General features: G+C 36.0%; 1 protein-coding gene across 9 annotated transcripts in view; it reads left to right on the top strand.

Moving 5' to 3' along the window:
* EPS15 (epidermal growth factor receptor pathway substrate 15) overlaps positions 1-18,794 on the top strand; it is a 48,560-nt gene extending 29,766 nt beyond the window's left edge. The window contains exons 14-26 of one of the 9 annotated variants that reach the window (XM_035333141.1): positions 2,140-2,301; positions 2,936-3,133; positions 5,044-5,241; positions 5,801-5,878; positions 6,229-6,319; positions 8,327-8,362; positions 8,977-9,113; positions 10,014-10,083; positions 10,730-10,806; positions 11,359-11,521; positions 13,884-13,984; positions 14,549-14,599; positions 15,891-18,794. In XM_035333141.1, the coding sequence (XP_035189032.1) occupies positions 2,140-2,301; positions 2,936-3,133; positions 5,044-5,241; positions 5,801-5,878; positions 6,229-6,319; positions 8,327-8,362; positions 8,977-9,113; positions 10,014-10,083; positions 10,730-10,806; positions 11,359-11,521; positions 13,884-13,984; positions 14,549-14,599; positions 15,891-16,037 (1,509 nt within the window). In that variant the 3' untranslated portion in view covers positions 16,038-18,794. Of the gene's footprint in view, positions 1-2,139; positions 2,302-2,935; positions 3,134-5,043; positions 5,242-5,800; positions 5,879-6,228; positions 6,320-8,326; positions 8,363-8,976; positions 9,114-10,013; positions 10,084-10,729; positions 10,807-11,358; positions 11,522-13,805; positions 13,985-14,548; positions 14,600-15,890 lie in introns of all 9 variants that reach the window. The other 8 variants (XM_035333139.1, XM_035333146.1, XM_035333145.1 and 5 more) reach the window with 8 other exon arrangements.
* The last annotated feature ends 2,107 nt before the right edge of the window (positions 18,795-20,901 follow it).

The raw sequence follows: 20,901 nt of genomic DNA, 5'->3' as shown, positions 1-20,901 counted from the left end.
GTACTTCCGTTATTCTTTCTTGTTAAGTACAAGACTGGCAAGCTATTAAATCTGTTGTCTGTCTGGAAATACAGATCTCTACTCAATTCCTTGTCCACAACTACAATGGAGAGTTACAATGATCATAAACCTAACACCAGGATTACCTATAAAAATACTATTTTGTACTCAAAAATGTGTTACGCTGGGGGTAATACTCAGATCTTCATGAAGTAAACTGGGCTTCAATTAAACTTCAAAAAATGCCTTCAATGGGAGAAACATCTTAACAATCAAGAACTGAATGAGGTCCTACATTAAAACATTCATTAAATTAAAACAGTGTGTGCAAAATTCAGTGCTTGAGCTGGGGCCTAGTTTACTTCTTGAAGACATATGTTTGAGAATTGCACCGGTTCCCTGTGTTGTGTCCACTCCACCTTTACTTTTGGAGTGGCCATGTGATTGTGTGTGTTTTTTTTTTTTTTTCCCACTTCTGGGAGGTATCAGGCTTAGTCAGGCCTTTTCAGAGCTGCTCCTCTCCTGCTATGGCTAGGACAGATACTGGGATTCAAGAAGCAGTAGAAAGGTTGGAGGTGATCTACATTTAGCTTGTGTGTATGTGAGTGTTTGCTTCCTTTAGAGGAAAAGAGACTGAAATCTCTTTAAGATGTTACCTCCACCTCCACATCCACCCCCTCTCGCCCTGGTTGCTTATGTTGTGTGTCAGCTGCCATTTGCTTTTCAAAGTGATGTGAAAAACAAATGCATCAAAACAGTTTCCCAATTATCCAAGTTGCTAGCTGCTGTCAGAGCCTTTTGTGCGTGTTGATTTGTCTTCGATAAATCAGAAATAACTAGTAAGTCATCTATGCTGACTGCTGTACATCAATTGCATAACTATTAGTCCTTCTACTTAACTTGATACGTTGATTTTTGAACTTTTTTTGTAAGTGCATCTATGAAGCTTCTTTAGGTAGTCTTCCAGTTGTCTTGAGGTTCCCCATTTGTCTAGCATCCGACTGCCTTTCTGTTCATCTCAGTTTTTTTTTTTTTTGTCCTGATTATCTGGAGGTGTCAACACATGTGGATTAACTGTCTCACCTACAGAATAAAAATAAATAAATAAAAATTACCTGAAAATGACAACAGGATCGTAACTTAGAACAGCGCACATGCATGATCTATTCAGAAATTCATGTCAGCTTGTTTTCTTACTGTCATTAATTTTCTTTCATCTCTCTTCTTTCTTTAGTGTTGTATACAATTCTTCCTTCAATTACCATATTTTCTTGGAAAGGCAGCAATCTTTTCATCTAATATTTTTTCTTTTGTATTAATCTTTTTTTGATCTCCCTGTATTACCTCTTCCTCTTGACTTTGACAGTTCTTTCTTATTTCAAAATTCTTGTCTTGATTTTTCTTTTCAATGTTATCTCTGCAGTTTAACCATTAAATGACTGAGTCTAAACGTTGCTGTTGCTCAGAAGTGAACTGATTATTGTATGATGCTACATAATGTATTTTAAATGCAAGATACATAATTGCAGCTGTTTATTAAAGTAAAAGATACCATGTTTTCATGTGTGGAATGTTCATTTTGTACAAGCACTGTTACCTGAAAACAAAATTTTGGCTGATTTGTGCAAAAAATTGGAGTTTGGGAAGATATTGAAAGAAGTGCATTTGAGCTAATAAGGCACTGATTTTCTTCTTTACCATGCTGCTAAAGCAAGTTTGTATTTTGGAACAGGTATTTCAAAGGGGAGAGGAGCAGAATAAAGAATTTCTGTTGTTAAGGAATTTGTTAAAATATTGCTGAAATACCAGAGAGAGATAACATAGGCTAAACAAATACAACTTAGAGATTTGAAATAGAACCCTACCTCCCTGGGAGTAAAGCATTTAATCTCTGTGTGGAGGTGTGGTCTTCAATATTCCAGTGAGATTATTTTTACTAAAGAAAATAAAAAGCAAATAACGTGGTTATTTTTGTCTTAGAATTAAAATGAGACTACTTGCTTGCCTGAATACTAGTCTTTGAAAGATAATTTATTGATACTCTGAAATCTGACCAATCATTACCTCGATTTATACTTTGGAATTTAGTGGTAAGAAGGAGTGGGGAACAAATACAAAGCAAAACTTTTTTTATTACAGGATCTACAAGATGAAGTAAAGCGGGAGAGCAATAATCTGCAAAAGCTTCAAGCTCAGAAACAGGAAGCCCAGGAAATCCTTAATGATCTTGATGAGCAGAAGGCCAAGTTGGAAGAGCAACTTAATGATATCAGGCAGAAGTGTGCAGAGGAGGCCCATTTGGTAAGGTCTAGTGGCTAAGGCCCTCGACAGAGAAAATGCCTCTTTTTGAAGAATGTAGCCATGCAGTGTGTTGCAGCTGCTGGGAAAGGAGAAAAAAATTTAAAGAATAATTAGCATGAGTTTCAGGATTTTGTGGACAACAGAAAATAGGAAATACAACGCTAATTTCAGCAACGTTTGTGATAGTTGGTGGCACACCAATGCTACATTTTGTGCAAATGTATCTCAGTAAAATAAGGCTGTGTGCAAACAAATGCTGCAAATTTATAATGCATATAAGTGAAATTAGAAGCTGTAATTGATGGAACTGATTTCTTGAGAGTTTGAAAAAAGAAGTGGATTTTTTCTAATATAAATCTTTAGTATTTCTTTGTCTAAAATACTATCTTCAATATTAGAAATACTGGTGTGGGTTAGAACAGCTTGAATAGTATCACCTCATTGAGACTAATGCTGAATTAACCTCTTGTTCAGGTGTGATCTATAATATCTGCAATAGAAGTTTCATACCTTTTCTGGTCATAAATAATATTTGCTGGACATGTTTGGAGGTGTGTGGGTGTTTTTGTGTTTTGTGTTTTTTTGTGTGTGTTTTTTTTTAATTTTTTCTTTGAAATACTTGTTTATGCATTAGATTGCCATGCTGAAGGCTGAAATAACAAGCCAGGAGTCAAAGATTTCAGCATATGAAGATGAACTGACCAAAGCTCAAGAGGAGCTGAGTCGTCTGCAGCAAGAAACTGCAGAGCTTGAGCATTGCATAGAGTCTGGGAAAGCACAGCTGGGACCTCTTCAGCAACATCTGCAGGATTCACAACAGGAAATCAATTCAGTAAGGCAGTGTGAAAAGATGAGGGGGGGGGGGAAAACAAAGGAACAAAACCCAAAACGTTTTATTTGACAACCTTTAGTGTTTTTTCATAAGGGGAAGGCACTTGTTTTTTTTTTCTTCACTGCTTGCTCGTGTCTTTTGATTGCTTGCACAGAATATGCCTGTATAGTAGTTAGGATTCTTAGAGGCTGACTCAAATTGCTCAAGGTATTTAATGATATTTCTCCAAGTTTTGATAATAAAAGGGAATTTATTATACTTCATAAATAATTTCTCTTAATGTAACGAACGACAAATGGCTAGTGCCTCTTTAGATTCCCTACTAGATGTGTAGGGAATTTAAGTTTTTGTCTTTAGCCATGGCCTGGGGCATGGTCTTGCTATTCTTTAATTGATGCAATGTTGGTATAAAATTATTAACACCACAGTGTATTTTTGAAGGACGAAAGTAAAGTGAATGTAAGAAAAAATTGTATTGGGACTAGATACTGAGAAACAGAGAGATTGCTGTACTGATTTTGAGCACAGAACTGCACTTTGTATGTGCAATCAGTGATTTATTACTTCAATGATGTTTTCGCTTGCACACCCTTGTGTTACCGTTCTTTTCCTTCTCTCACATGCCCACAGTCTGCTAACATGTGAGCTGGAGCCATGTCATTATCAAGTTGAAAACAAAGCCTTTCTATTAACTTTGAACCTGAGGAATGGCTGACTTCTGGTTCAGTTTCTTCACATGCTTCATGACTAACTTCTTAACAGTCTTTTTTTTAAGACTTCCACTGCTAGGACACATTCTTCTGTTGAAGAGGCTTATGACATACACAAAACCAAGTGCAAAAATTATGAATGACTTTTAGAAACTGAGGAGTAAAAAATGGATGTTCTTTTATCAGAGGTAGAAAGAAGGTAGTGCTATTTCAATATTAATAACTATTAATTGTAGCAAGAGATGATTGTGATTAATGGATCTGATGTGATTATGTAAGTGACTGGTTATGCCTGACTGTACTAAAAAACCTGTAAACAGGTAAAAACCTGTTTTTGTTGTAGTCTTGTTTTCTATCAATACTCCTGAGTTCATTGCTCTTGGCTCAGAAAAAAGAACAAGGGGTCCTTTGATGGTTTAGGCAAGGGTATCTAACGGTTGATCTGAGGCTGAGGTCAATGTATTTGAAAGACACCTTGGTGTTGTCTTTGCTGTCACCTGATTTGTGATCTGCAAAGCAAGGAAAACACTATTAGGTGATTGACCTAGTAGAAATCAGTGAGATTTAGATACCTAAATATCTGAAATGTGTTCATCCTTCTGCATAATCTGTCACATTCAGTAATTTCTTCAGAACTTGAGGATTGTTTGTAGATGTTTGCTGTGAGGTACTGCTTTATGCATGTTGTTGAAATAATGACACTGATGTAGCTATCTGCTTAGGAAGGTATATTATGGATTCTATATACGTCGAAAGTCATGTGAGAAAAGATAATGAATTTGTAATTTTCTTTGGAAGATGAGAATTCTTTTTAAGCAGCCTTTTTAATTTATAGAGTTTAAGGCAATTTCAAATGAGTAATTTAAAAGAAAAAAAAAGCTTTGCAACTCTTCTTGTGAATTTGAGTGGGAAAAAAAGGGAACAAGTCTTGATGTCTCCAGTGATTGCCAGCAATATGGTCTGCTTCCTCGGCAGAAGGTTCTCAGGTCTCTCTTTCAACCATGTTATATCTCTTCTAGATCTGATTTGTACTGCTTTCTCAAATATCACCCTTTGAAAGAACATAATTTTATTATACTTGCTTAAGGAAAGTAAGAATTTCAGATACATGTCTTCCATTTTATGTTTAAGATGATACGGTTATATTCTAGCTTTTGTGTGCCGCTGTATAGCTATATATACATTTATTTCTGTTTACAGGTGCAGACAAAACTTCTTGAGCTAAAAGAATTGGAAAATAACCAATTTAGTTGGCACTCTCAGACTCATAACATACTTGTTAATGGAACTGTGGATCATTCTAGTCTTAGCAACAGCAGCAGTGAAACTGCTAACCTTAATGAGAATGCTGAAAGGGAGAGTATAGCAGAAGAAGAACAAATAAACAATGCATCTCCAGTGAGTAAAGTGTTTTGCCTGCTTGATGATAATGCAATGCAGCTGTGAAGTTAAAATAAATGAAAATATATATTAAGATTGATTGTTTTCTTTTTAAACACTTGTACAAGTGAACTTTCAGGATGTTATTCTGAGGGAGTATTTCAGGGATCTAAAAGTTGATAAGCAGAAAAAGAGGCAATGCTAGCTTGGCTGGAAAGTAGCAACAAAAATTTTTGTGCATTTGTTTCCAAAGCAAAATGTCTTAAATTGAAGAATAGAATTAATGTTAAAGAAGAGCAGCTGTTTTCCAGTTGGTGCAACAGAAATGGAATGAGGAATAGGACAGAATATCTAAAGATCTCTTGCTTTCTAAATGTCCGTCTTTGTCTCAGTAGTTTTCTGATTTTTTTTTTAATAACTTTCACGGGGTTTATGGAACACTTCAGTATGTTCTATTATAGCTATGAACATAGTGAGGTATCTTTTAACTTATTCTTACAACTATGTGATACTTAGAATAGTGTATGTCGTGTAGTCTTCTATTTATTTATACTGAATTGCTTTTATCCTTACATAGGCAAGGAATAGTCCTGAAACAACAGCTGCTGTTGTGGAAGAAGAGAAAGAGATCCCACCTGCAACTATTACCAAAAAAGTGAGTTTGCTCAAATCTGAGGGAGGAAAAAATGCATGTAAAAAACCACCACCAACAGAACAAACAACAAAACATAACCTAGTTAAATCATTTGAGGTTTGCATCATGTCACTTACATGATGGCTATGGAACAGCAGAGAAATAAAAAATGTCACTTGTTACTGTTTTTAATTAGAGTATGTCATGAAAGCATTCATCTTACATAGCAGGTTGATTTTTACTGAGGAATACTTTGAATCTCTGAATTCTATAGAATTCAAACTCTTAGCTTTAAGAAACTAATAAATGGTAACAGAAGACAAGATAAGTGTCTTGAATCTCATACCTCTTTCTTCTTTCATGTTTTTCAGGAGGATCCATTTGATGCTGAATCTCATCCATTGCCTGATCTAGTTTCTGAAGCCAGCTTAGAGTTCTTCCAATCTGACCCTTTTGTTGGCAGTAAGTAAACTTCCTCTCTCCAAGTGCAGATTTACAGAAATGGGTTTTGTATGAACACGTCTCATCCAAATTCGTCCTGCACTTTCTCATTAATTGTGAAAATTGTAACTTTCCCTCACTGCTCTTCCTGAGGGTCTTTTTTTCCCCCTTTCCCTGGGGTTGCATTTTGGTATTAAAGGTGTGGGTGTACTTGTGATACATGTGATGTCACTGATCTAATTTGCAGTGCAGAGCCACAAACAGATCAACTGAGGGTTCAGTGAGCTGTGGTGTGTGTGGGGTGTGGGTGGCTGAGAGTGAATGGCTGTGGCCTACTTATGGTGAGTTTGGCGCTCAAAAAAAGGTAATATGGAACTGCACCATCTGTTCATCTTATGGAAGTGCCATGCTTTATTTTAAGAACTTGCCACTTACGGATGCTGTTGCTCCGATTTTTTTTTAATGTTGGAAGGAGTGATCTGTCTGTGATCTATGGAGACACTTGGAGTATGGGAGAAGGGGAGCTAATTTGTATTAGCAGTTGAAGCAGATGTTTTCAGCTACGTTAATATGATGTGACAGGCTTTTGGAGTCAACATGGTCTAATCAGTTTAGTTCAGATTGCTTTGGAAGGAAAGTAAGCTAAATTTATTTCATATCGCTTGGCTTCTAAAAGAATGTCAGTGCAGATTTTAATACATTTAAATGAGTAAATTAAACTAATTTAAAACAGCTTCAATGTTTCCATGTAGATATAATTTCTTTTTTTTTTTTGGTTTATATTGAAGTAGTCTTACTTACAGGATATAACAACCTTTCTTTCTGAGGAGAAAGGTATGTCTGCTGGTAGTCAACCTTTTGGACTTCGTGTGATCAGTATGCTTAGGGGTAGTCACCTGCAGCTAAGAGACCATAGATACATGGAATGAGGGAGTAAATTGATGCAATTGGAACCGTGTATTTAGTAGAGAAAGGAACACTTAAGAGCTACCATCCATGGTGGTGTGAGAATTATCAAAACTAAGACTAAGCTGCTGTCAGTGTTTAGCTTGGATTACTGTGGTGGTAAATACTGCACAATGTGGGTCACTGAAAAAGGGCAACAAAGAGGCATCTTTGAGAGACGGCTGCTTTTGTGTGCTTCACATTGGTAATAAGCTATGTGATGAATATTTGCTTTGTCTACTACCAGCTCTTGTAGTTCCTTTGAAAACACTGGAATTATTCTTTTGAGTGTGAGAAATTGATAGAATGGATTGAGAGCAGCCCTGAGGAGAAGGACTTGGGGTTATTGGTTGATGAGAAGCTCAACATGAGCAAAATGCACTTGCTGCCCAGAAAGCCAACTGCATCCTGGGCTGCATCAAAAGGGAGGTGATTCTCCCCCTCACTCCCCTCTTGTGAGACCCCACCTGGAGTATTGCATCCAGCTCCCCAACATAAGAAGGATGTAGACCTATTGGAGTGAGCCTAGAGGAGGGCCCCAAGGGATGATCAGAGGGCTGAAGCACCTCAACTATATGAAGACAGGCTGGGGGAATTGGGGTTTTTCAGCCCAGAGAAGAGAAGGCTCCAGGGGGACCTTATAGCAGCCTTTTATTACCTAATGGGGGTCTACTAGAACTGGAGGAGGAATTTTGAAAGGGCACGTAGTGATAAGACAAGGGGAGATAATGGCTTTAAACTGAAAGAGTGTGGATTTAGATTAGATGTTAGGAAGAAATTCTTTGCTATGAGGGTGGTGAGACAGTGGAACGGGTTGCCTGGAGCAGCTGTGGATGCCCCATCCCTGGTGGTGTTCATGGCCAGGTTGGATGGATGGGGCTTTGAGCAACCTGGTCTGGTGGGAGGTGTCCCTGCCTGTGGCAGAGGGTTGGAATTAGATGATTTTTAAGGTCCCTTCCAACCCAAACCGTTCTGTGATTCTATGAAATTTTAGCTCTAGAAGTGATTTTATATCCAGAAGACTGTGACTCAGTATGTGCTTTCTGATTAAAAAGCTACAAGTCGCTTTTTTTCTTTAAACAGGTGATCCCTTCAAAGACGATCCCTTTGGGAAAATTGGTAAGCAACTTTGTAATTTCTAATATGTGTTTTGTTCTGTTTTGTTAAGGATTCCTAGTAGAATAGTATGTGGGGAAAAGTGTTACCACTTTTAGCCTGAAAAAGAACATGGGTAGTCTCTATTGAGACTGGCTGTACCGGCAATGTCACTGTATTACTTGCTCAGTCCTGAATGATGTTACTGGTGACAAAAAGAAAAATCAATAGTAGGAAGGCTATAGCAAATAGCGTGGTGCACCCAGTGTCAAATAAGGAATGATAAACTCTGCTTGGGGAGTGAAGGAGGGGAAGGTAGGAGAGTGGTAAAAAAAAAAAAATAAACATTTTTACAAAACCTTTTTAAGGGAGTTTGGTTAAAGACCCTATATACTTCAGTGATTTTGGAGCTGAACAACTGGGACCATCCAGTTTTCATCATGTGTGGAAGATGTTGGCTTGTCTAATGTTTCAACCACAGAATTCAAATCATTCACAGATAAATTTGATGCTTCAGAAATCCTTAGTCTTAAATGTGTCACCTTCTTGCAGTATGAAAGCAGCAATATGTTTCATTTTTTTCAAACACCAAACTAAATAAAGCTAGCAGAAATGTTAATGAGATGTTTACTTTTTAGATCCCTTTGGTGGTGATCCCTTCAAAGGCTCAGATCCTTTTGCAGCTGACTGTTTTTTCAAACAATCCTCCTCTGATCCTTTTGTGACTGCAGGCACTGATCCATTTACCACTGCTGGCAACAGTAGTAATACCACAGTAAGTTTTGATAGCATACCTTTTACTTTTGTATATAATTTGGCCAAAATGAACTGTGTTGTGCATTTGGACATGCCTTGAAATGCTGATACTCAGAATTGCTATAGACTAAAGGTACCTCTCACCCCATGCCTCTGTCTTGTCTCTTTCTGTCCTGCTTTCTAGAAATAGGAACAGATAAAAATAAAAAAATAAGAAATGTTTCAGTGTGGAGCTTCATTGCTACACGAATTAGAACCTTTTGAGAATAGTGAGCTAAGCTCCATTGATAGCTGGTGAAAAGCTCCATTGATAGCTCTGAGAAGTCAGCTTGTGCTGTAGATGTACGTTGCTTTGGGTTTTGTGGTCTTTTTTTAATAAGACTCACTGAAACCTTGTGATAATGTGGAGATTATGACTGAATTGTGTGCTTTTTCAGAGGTACTTAGGTGTGACTTCTAGCTGTTCACAAGGTCATGTTACAAACTACAGGCTACCCCTCCAACCTAAAAAAATAAATCTACAATCTTCAATACTTATTATGCACACTTGTTTCCCAAGTCACAGTATTCTAATATAACTAATTCTTGGTCATACTACAGTCTGACAATAAAGGAAGTATAGAGGAGCAAAAAAAAAGAGTGGTCAGAGCTGTGGTGTAGGATTCACAGTCAGTAGCAGTCGATCCTTGAGAGAATTGAAGTTGCATTCATCCTAAATGCTTTACTGCACCTTCATGTTACTGACATCCTGTAGTAATATCTTTGTGAAGAAAATGGTATATTTCACTTTTTTTTTGATTAACTTTTTCTGATGCTGGACTAATGTTTTAACTGAAATAAATTTTGATTGTATTCTTAGTATGAGGACTTCTTTAAGCTGAAAACCACATTTCCCTATACAGTTGTTTTTTTATTTTAGACAGAGATATTGAAGAAAAATGATCCTTTTGCTCCTGGTGGAACAACTGTTACTGCATCAAATGATCTAGGTAAAAGTTAGACTATGCACATCAAACTTTACTTACTTTTGCTTATTATTGTTTCTAGTCTCTCTTCCCAAGTTTTACTGAGAAATACTTGAATCCAAGACACAAATCCATGTACTTCTGTATTGTAAACATATTTAATTTTAGGAAAAAAAAACAACACTTCTCTGGAGACACAGAAGTGAGTATTGGTAAAGATGGTGTATTTCTTGCTTTACAATAGAACAGCAGTCTTTCGTTGTTTTGTGGCACATAACAATTAATTGTACTGTTGAATTACAGACTGAGATCATACTAGGTTTAAGAAGTTTATTCCACAAATGGGCTTACAGTTGGAAGTGAGCTCTTGTTTGTGGTCATGTTCATGTGTGTTTACAGCCACACATACACACAAAATACATGTGTGTGTATATAGATATATCTTGGCTAAGCCTGTTCAGGAAAATTACTATTCTTAGTCAGTTGTTAATATTTAGTTCTTGTAAAAACTTCTTAAATAGTAAGTGGCCACCTCATTAGGTATTTCATTTGAATTAGTCTATACTGTAAGATAAACTGCTTTTTTTTTTTTTGCTGGGGAGTCTTTCAATGTTGTTTTCAATGTTTAATTTATAATTCCATTCTGTTTGCTTGATTTGTGTGTATTTAGCTACAGACCCCTTTGCCTCTCTGTTTGGAAACGAATCCTTTGGAAGTGGTTTTGCTGACTTCAGCACACTGTCAAAGGTAATGTGGAACGACTGTCACTCAGAAAATGCATGGAACTCTGCAGTGACAAGACAAAACACATTCTGTCTTCTGATGCTTTTGTTGTTACAGTTTTGCCACTAGTAATAATTTATAATGGCTAACTTCCTTGAAAAAGAGTTCTTAACAGTAAATTCACTTTAACAGTAAATTATCTTGCAGTATCACTGTGAAGAATGCAAAGTAATCTTTGTGGCTTTGTAAGTGTTTTCTCTATATTTGAAATTATAATTTTTTTTCTTGAAAATCTGCTGAATGTAACAGCAAAAGTGTTACTTTTGCACCCATAACTGTCTTCAACTTCATATTGCTGTACACACTAACCATTCCTGATTTTTCTATAATTTTCATCAGTGCGGGGTTTTAGTATCTCCTGGAATAGTTGGATGATGTCTTTAAAAACAAACAAAAGTATTTTTGTATTTGTCCAAACTTTCACTTCTAAATAAATACTGTAGTATTGGGAAAAAAAAATGAAATATTAGTAGAATTGCACTGAAAGTATGTATGTTGCTGTTTTCTTTGTTGAAGGCCAGCACAGAGGATCCCTTTAGCTCTTCCACATCAGGTTCCGTCAACAATGTGGTCATAACTAAAAACTTATTTGAAGAACCACCATCCAAAAATGAGGATGTTCCTCCTGCGTTGCCCCCTAAAACAGGAACTCCCACAAGGCCCTGTCCACCACCACCTGGTAAGAGCTGAAACCGAGATGCTTTTAACAATTAGATTCTTCAACATTGGTGGTACGGCATTACGCGGGGATGGTGAAATACACTGAACTAAGAATGAATGAGGAAGATAAAAAAGAAGTCTGTTCCTGATCTGCTGGTTTTTTTTCCTCAGAGCTAAATTTTGTGTGGCATTTAGGAGCAGACCTTCAGTTTTTTGGTTGTTGTTTTGATTTTTGAAGGGGAGGGGAGAAAAAGGATTTAGAAAATGGGAGAATAGAGGGTTGTTACGGATATCTGCAAGAAAACAGAGTGGCTACAGATTAAATATCTGCTAATGTGATAGACTGAATAGTGCACTAAATTGTTTCAAGTGAGAATTCATTGTGTTTTACCCATTGCAAAACCTCTGGTTTTAATTCTGTCTTTAAAGAAATATTAAAAGTATTTAGCCCTTACATGGCTTGAGTAAAATGAATTAACTAGGGATAATATGACTGCTTCAGATGTTCAGATTAAATTTTTCCAGATGGCCTTGCCAGGTCCGTAGTAGTGAATCTAGCCAATGTAATAGTAATAAACCCAGGCTGTTTTCAGTTCAGTGATAGCTGAATCCTCTGGTCTCTTCCATGACACAAACCATTCTTTTCCAGAAAATACCATGATTGTCAAAGATAACACCTTCTTATGGTTACAAGTTACGGTTATAACAAGGTTAAAACATAGTACTTACTTTCAATAGTAAATTGGAAAATACATTAGTGTTCTTTTAAGTTTCTATCCTTTGTTTCATTCTCTTTAAAAAATCTACTGCATCATATTTTTTTTCACTATTACACTATATGGTTGAATCTTAAGGTGTTTTGGAAAAATTAAATTCATCTTTTTCCCTCAAAAGCAGGGAGCACAGTAAATGTAGAGTATTTAATACTAAATTTAAAAACAGGTCCTAATTTCTAATGTTGCCATAAGGAGATCTGGCTCATGCCTTGTAAATAATCAGTTGAATTGTAAATAATGTTAAAACAGTTGACTAGTTGTAATAATTTGAATGTTTTATAGTGTTTTCTTTTATGGAGGCTGCTCAAAAGGGGGTGTGGAAACTTCTGACTTCATTCTTTGGGAAGTGCCTACAAAGTGGTGTAGAGATGTGCTATTAGAATGCAAGCAACGAGTGGCAGAGCAAGAGCGCCGTTATTGATAAATGACTAGAAAAATAGCCTGTTTTGGTTTGCACATACTAAAAATAATACTGTGGATACCTTGATAACTATCCCCAATAACTTACTTTCCTTACAGAAGTTGTAAATTGAGATAGTTAAGTGTATTTGTTTTTAGTAAATCTCTTGGTCTAATACAAAACAAGAAAATGCTTTTTGAGGAACTGCCTGTCCTTTTAATTCTACATGATACTGGAAAGCGTGCAGAAGGGTTATTTGCTTGTCTCTGAAATCTGCTGGCTTTCCAGATACTGATAAGTGCTCCCATCTCATGATTTTTTTGGGTGGGTTTGGAGGTAAGATTAACATTTGTAAGAATATGAAGTATACTTTCCCTATAGAAATGTTTTTTCTGGATGTTCAAAAATTCAAAAAACTGCAATGAAACCTTTTCTGTAAGTAACAACATCTGGAAAGAATGGTGGGAAGAAATTCAGCTCAACTGGTTTTGGAAGGATTTGGGTTAATGACCTCAAAGATGTTGAAAGTTGACTGGGGTTAAGCTGAAAAAAGAAAAAGGGAGGGCTCATGTCTGGTTCAGTTCTATCTGCAGCTACTTAGGCAAGGATTAACAAAATAGCCTGTGATTGCTGTATGGCTTCATTTTCTTAGTTTAAAAACTACAGAAATTCCAGGTGTGAGCATAGTGAGAAGACATTGTATTTGCTGTTTTGAAGACATGCAAGTATACTTCTGTCCTCTGTATTAAATTGTCTTACTTTGATCCAAACAAATAATGAGAAGAAGCTGGAATTAGCATGGACAGTTGATAAACAGAATAATTACTGTGCTAAGAGAATAGGGGTTCAAGACTTAGAAATTCTCTTCCCCAAATACTGTTACATCAGTACATAATTGTGCTCTTGAATCAATAACATACATGTGTTCCTTTTTGATCAGATAATGCTTTAAGAAACTGTGGACCATACCCTAATTTTTTAAACTGGCAACCCGTCCTCTGAATTCATTACAACTCCACTAATTTTTCAGAAGAGGTTGCATTCCAAGTAGCATTGGATTTTTAAACTATTTTTGGCATGTTATTACCTGCTATCTTAAATTCATTTTAAATTCATTTTAATCTAAGGGAAAAGACCTATCAATCAAATAGACTCTTCAGATTCCTTTAAACCGAGCGATCCATTTCAGCCTTTCCCCACCCCAGACATTCCCAAAGAACAAGAAGCAGATCTATTCTGTGATCCATTTGCTCCCACCAGCATCAGTAAAGAGGCTGACCCCAACAATTTTGCAAACTTCAGTACTGTGAGTAAACGATTTTTACATTTGTTTCAGTATACTGACAGCTTTGAATTGTTCACACTGAAGTCTTCAGTCTAATTAAAACCATTAAAACATATCCCACGTACAAAGGGGATATCACTTCCAGTTAAAACTGTATTTACTTTTAGTTTACAACTGAGGCTGTCCTAAGTAAAACACTGCAGAATGATGTAGCTAATGTTTAAGTTGTATTGCTTTTGTGAGTTTGAGGCTTTTCTCATGAAGGCCTCCTAAACTTTAGAACACAGGACATCTTAAATACGTGTTCTCAGAGTTATTCATTTTATCAATGCATGTAGCAGACATAAAATATAAATCTATACAAAGCACACTTATTTATCTTGCTAAAAATGCAATCAAAGGTGTGACTTTAATTTCATCACTGAACTGTTTAGTCATAATATTGAAATACGACTGAAATATTGATAAACAGCCTCATAGTGGTATACATTAATGAGATCTAATTTGGTGAGTTTTGAATGGCTGCTAAATTCCAGACCTTATGTATGATGCAGTGAAAAGTAGTAAGTGTCTCTTTATAACCAGAATCCATTTCATAGAAGTCGTGGTGTCCAAGCAGTAGAAGCAAATCGAAAGGTTTGTGCATGCCTTTATTTATTTATTTTTTTAGAGTTTTTGCAAATAGGAGTTTTGGAAGGCATCATTTCACTTTCAAGCTTGATATCTGTTAAATGCAATTTGCATTTACAGTAATTGTATTGCTTTTATTATTTTCAGGCATAATAAACTATTTGCTTAATTGCAGTAAAATGAGGATTGACAGGCTCTCAAAATTGACTTGCACTCATTGATGTGTCTTATAGCATGATAATTTCTGACATATTATTGATCACTTTAACTAGTGAAAGGGATTGAGAAGCTAGTTCAGAGGAGAGAATGTGAAATGTAGAGGGGAAAGACAAATGTTCATTATTTTCATAGAGGAAAAAGCATTCTTTGCCATCTGCAATTACTGAAAACACTAAGTGAACTATGGAGAAAACTCAAGCTTTTCTATGTTTATTCCTTCAAGAAGCAGTGCAAAAGCAGAAACTAACTGTAGTATATAGTGTTAACCTTTTAGGACTTAACACTGGGACATTCATGAAGACGCGGGCCTCACCTACCTCTTAGCTTTCCTGCATGCTGAATAGAAACAAACTTTAGCATAATCTTTTGTGTTTTTTGATAATATCCTAACTGTTTCTGACTTACAATCATTGTACCACAGCGATGCAATTTACGTACTGTTCTCGTCTAAGTATGTAGAATGAATCTGTTTTTTCTTTTCCTCGTGTCATACTCACCTTTCTCTGTATTATTGCTAGGCTTCTAACTGTACAGTTACCTTAATATTCTGCTGCTTCTTGGCAGAAGTGTTTTTCAGCTGCACAAATAAAGAGTCGTTCTACATCTAACTTTTACAGTCACTGTCATCTGGAATAATCATCCCTAATGAAAGTAGGATTAACCAGGATGTTCCATAGTGCTGGATATGGGTTTATTTTGCAATATGTTCTCCTGATTTATTCGATTTTTTTTTTTTCTTGCGTAGGCTGGCTTTTATCCAAATCGGTTTGCATTTAAATTATAACACTTGTTTCTCCAGTAACTGTTTAGAAACCTAAGACTGAATTTTGAAACACAGTGTATTTCGTTTTTTTTTTAAAAAAAGAAAATAATACAGCAATAAGATATCTTCAGTGCTTTTCTTGATGATTAAACCTTGAGCTAAGCTAACAGTAAAAGCATGCTGAGAATAAAACACAAATAATTTGAAGTCTAGAGTGTGTCCAATATTTTTGAAAAATTGTAACTGTCACTTTAAACCAAGAACGGGATTTGTTATTGTATTATTAATCCGGTTATTTTGTCTTTTAAAATGCAGTATTCTACTGAGGAAGACATGATTGAATGGGCTAAGAGGGAAAGTGAGAGAGAAGAGAAAGAAAGATTGGCAAGACTAAAACAGCAAGAGCAAGAAGACTTGGAACTGGCTATTGCACTCAGTAAATCTGAAATATCAGAAGCATGAAGTTTAGAATAAGATTTGTCTTATGTCAACTGTTTTTGTCCCTTTTCCTGAATACCTAACCTATTTAAATGTTAATCAGAAGATACATATATACAGGAAAATAAGAAAGGTTTTAAACTTCTGAAAGTGGTATGAATGTTTCTGCTAAATTCAATCCTTTTGTTTGTTTTTGTTTGAATAACTTAATTTTAGCATTCAATTCCTCTCAAGTTTTCAGGAGAACAAGGAACTTTTCCCAGTTGTAAGCAAATCAGTTTTAAATGCAGCAAATGAGACTGTAGTTTGACTGTAATCTGTCAGCAGTTGGTAACTGAGCATAAAGTGAACATAGCAATTATTTTGCCATGGCTGGCTGTCTCCCGTCAAGCAGTTAGCCATTTGAAACCTTTTATCCTTCTTCTAAAGATATTAGTAATGCCAGAGTTGTGGAGTGCTTCATTTTATATGTACGCATATAGATTTTTCTCTTCATTGAAGATTCTATGTTTGGACTTGCAATAACAATCTTCATAGAGTCTAAGTTAAAAAAAAAAAAAGTGTGTGTCTTACTGAAACCTTTAGTGCTTTTCTTGCATGGCCATAGGTTTTAAGACCAATTATTTTGTTTTATAAAGAAATTACATATAAGATTCATGTGCGTTTGCTGTTGGCCAAGATGACTGTCAAATTACAAGAACCCACAGCTATTTGAGCCAGTTTTGCCTGTGAAATATTCAGCTGAACTGGCAAGATGATAAATTGAAATTGAAATGGGACTGAGAATAGAAAGAAAACATGTAGTCTGATTCTTTTTTAAACCACAGTTTTTTTTCCTGTATGTATAATTTATTGAATGCCAACTGATAGTTGCACCTTAAACTGAATTTCTTTGTGGTCACTGAGTAGGATTGATAGAATGTTAATGAAAATAACTTAATGAAAATAACTTATTGTTCACTTTGGAAAGAACTCCATTCTAGAGAATCAATTTCATTAAAATTCCAAAAAGAATAATCTTTTACCCTATCTTAGACAAATGGATGACAACAGCATAAGCATCAAGAGATTTTTTTTCTTGCACTTTTAACTTGTGGTATTTCGGTTGAGAAAATGGAAAAAAGTTTCAGCGCACAGCACTGAGTAGGGGGGAAGAACTCAGCCATGCTTCAGTGTAATTAAGGTCTTCCTATTACCTATCAATGCTGCTGTTGAAAGAGTTTGGTAGTTTTCAATTTTTCAGGAAAATGAGTAACCAGACTGAGAGGTTTTTTCTTTTGCACTGGGAAATGAGCATTTAACCACCTGCTCAAAAAGATAACTTAAAATTTTGCAAGGATTAAGTCGTTATAACTTATCTATACATCTTTGTAATGAGTGTACACTAATCTTGCAAATCATATGCTTAACTGGATTACATAGTTTCTTATCTTTTGTTAAAAATGTATACTCAGTGGACCAACACAATATTATTATGTATATATTATATATATATATTCCTGCTTTCCTTTATGGAATTTAAAGTTTTGAGTCATTTGATGTTACATTTCATGTTACTGACTCTGACTATAGTACTTTTACTCAGACTACCAACAAACCACTGCTGTGAGCTAAATGGCATTACTTATGAAGTTTTAACTGTTTTTTTTTAAAGAAACTTGTTCAGGTGGGATTAGCCTCTATTTATAGACTTTTGTTTAAAAATTCTAACAATAGCCTGTAATTATGAAGAAATAAAATTTAAGTACAGAAGTGTGAAATGTTTGCCTGTTCTTTCAAAAGGGTGCTGTGAGCTGTAAAATAAAATGTAAATGTAATGTGAACAATACCAGGTGTTCTGTTTGTAGTCTGATGGGAGGTGGTTAATTTTCAGAGAAACAAATTGCTTGAATCTGGTGGTTAGCTGAAGTGCACATTAACCCCATCTGTCACTTGCTTCGTTAGGAGTTGTGGCAGCTTCAAAGAAAAATTCAGGCTACTTTTGCCCAAGGATTTTTGCCTGCACAAAGCTTGCAGTGCCCAGATGTTCATTTGTCTAGGATTCATTTGTGATGGTATGTAAGCATCTCCTACTGGCTGCTGGCAACGTAAAGCAGATTCATATGGTTTGGCAGATCTTTAGTTTGGCCCAACGTGTATCCTTTTCAATATGTCTGTCAGCATAATATCTCCTTCATGTCAAGGTCTGGACATAGACTGCTTGGTCAGAGGCTCTAGAGTTCCAGCAACTGTTTTACATCTGTCTCTGATTTTTTTTTTTTTTTTGCTAGAGCAATGATAGATTTAAATATTACTCATCTAAGTGGACCCAATATTTTTTTTCTTGCTGTCATTTAATGATGTATCAGTTGGATTAGTTAATATAAAACTTTGTTAATTTTATCAGGTTAATACATATTCTTGAGGCCACTTGACACCCTCTGCAGGATGTCAGGATGTCCTTTTTTTTTTTTTTTCAAGTCCCTCTCCTTTTGATTCTATCATGAAACTGAAAACAATTGCTATTCATCTTTAATAACTTGATACCTCACCATCTTTGTCTAATTTACTGTATTATGAGGTTATGTCATGTAAAACATCATTGAATTCACAGCAGACCATTGCACTCTTTATGTAAGAGATTATCTAATGCCTAGCAGACAAATTGACCATTTCCAATGCAAGGTAACTTTTACTTAGAAATTGTATCAGTGGCATGTGCTAGCGATTAATGTTAAAGATCTGTTACGTCACTGCCAAGTATTGACATGGAATAAAGTGGTGATAAAGGTGCTTAATAAAGGACCTGACATACTGAGTTGACTTGAGTTGTCTAGAAAGCTGTATGCTTCAGCACCGAGGACTTTAAGCCAGGAAACCTGATGTGACAAAGAATACTAACCCTTCTGCTTAATACTTAAAATCTATTGTGTTAGATCTCAGTATTGGGCATAACGGTTTCTTTGGGTTGTGGACTTCCATGCCATCCTTTGCCACCTGACACTCCAGCTCTGTGTCACTTTGCATAAATAACATCAGCTCGCAGAACCATGTTACCTACTGTTGTTTCCCCGCTAGACTCTCAGCAGTTTCATTTAGCTACTGAAGTTTAAAATGCACTGTTTCAGAATTTGAATTTTTAGCAAAACTGCAACTTCAGTATTGGAATGCTTTAGCCTGAATCTTCAAATGCATGCATGTGCTACCTCATGTTTTGCAATACCTATAGAGTGGTATTTTTAGATGATTAGATGATAATATAGAGGGAACAGGGCTAACAAATAAAAGGATAAAATGAGAAAAGTAACTTATCTGTTCAAAACATTGGCAATTCAAGGCATGTCTTTTTGGAATTCCGTAACATGTCAGTGAATACTCTTGAATTTAATTCCATTGTTAGGGTGATGGCTAGCATTCCAATGTATCCATTCATTACTCTAAAATGGAAGATGATTTACCTTTTGCAATTGTAAAAACATGGGAAAAAGTCAAATTAAAAACCAATTGTCAACGGTGAGTACTGGAAGTAGACAATCTTCCACAAGTCTGAAATACACTCCTTTGGTAAGTAGAGTGGAACTTTACCTGTATGGGTGTTACTGACCTGTTGAACTCTGTGCAGAATAACTTGCATGTTGTCTTCCTTGTTGGCAGCATGATGTAAGTGTTAAAATTAAAAGAGCAGTGAGAGGAGGGCAAAACAAACCTTTGAAGCAGAAGCTAAGGGTGCAATTTCCAGGTGGGCAGATACAGGTTTTCCAGGCTGTAAGACCTAATACTTGTGCAAACAGTCTTCACATCTTTCTGCCCTAGGGATGTGTCTGGCATTTGATCTAGTGAAACACTTAAGCTATCAGGAGAGCTAGAGAGCTCCTGTTTCCAGGGAGCTTTGTGGTTAGAAATAGGAAAGCTGTCTGCGTTCGCTGCCCTTTATGAACGGTAACTCAGTACCTGTGCAGGGAGAGAGGACAGCACAATGTAGGGAATTCTATGTGCAGAAAAGTCAGGGAGACAAACAGAAAAAAAACACGCTACTTTTGTGTTTATGCATTGATAGTTAAGCATGAGAATTGCTAATTCTGATTTTTTGTGAGAAGCCTCACAAAGGATTTTGGCTTGCATCTGTTATATCCCAGAAAGATGGGAAAGAACTTCCCATCTTCCCTGTTATTCATTCCCATCAGGAACTTGTCAAGTGATGGGCCATCAATAACAGCTGCATTGCCATTTCTTGCTCAGAACACAATTCCTCTTGTGCAAAAATGAGACATACTGAACTGGCAGGACCTGCCATGGAAAATGAAAAGGATTAGTTTTTAAAGAAGGTGATCAAGGAGCTGATAGGGAAAATGTTGCATTGTTTGGACGTGTATTTAAGAGGTCAGAGTGTTGTTTCTACTTATCTCACTGAATTATTGAATGATTTTGGACAAACCACTTTTTAATTTCCTTCCTGTTTTCTGAATGACAAAGGGTCTGATAGTGGAACTGCTGAAATTAAGAAAGACATTGTTGTGTAGAGTAGAAACAATATAATGCTATTCTATTTCTGCATATTCTACAGTTAAGAGAGATGGTATGTGTTTCCTCTGTTAGTGTGTGCAGCCAGTTGCAATCCAGGACTATACAGACAACTGAAATTAAATTAAGAATATGGCAGAAATGTTTCTCTGAGCAAGATTTTCTTGCTTGAGGATTTAGTTTGCTGATAATTCAGGTTGAAATTCTTACCTTCACCTCAGAGTTCTGTCCCAGCTGCCATTGGCCATCCTTGTAAGGCTATTTACATACTGTCAGCTTTCTCACTTTTGTATCTGAAAGTGTCCAAGTCAATAAAAGAATTAATTCTGATCCACTTATTCAGACTGATTTTCCTGTGTGGACAGAATCAATATTTATCCCATTGAGA

This window comes from Oxyura jamaicensis, chromosome 8 (genome assembly GCF_011077185.1).
Source record: "Oxyura jamaicensis isolate SHBP4307 breed ruddy duck chromosome 8, BPBGC_Ojam_1.0, whole genome shotgun sequence".
NCBI lineage: Eukaryota > Metazoa > Chordata > Aves > Anseriformes > Anatidae > Oxyura > Oxyura jamaicensis.
Note: the sequence above shows the minus strand (reverse complement) of the source record. Positions and strands in the feature narration are given on the sequence as shown.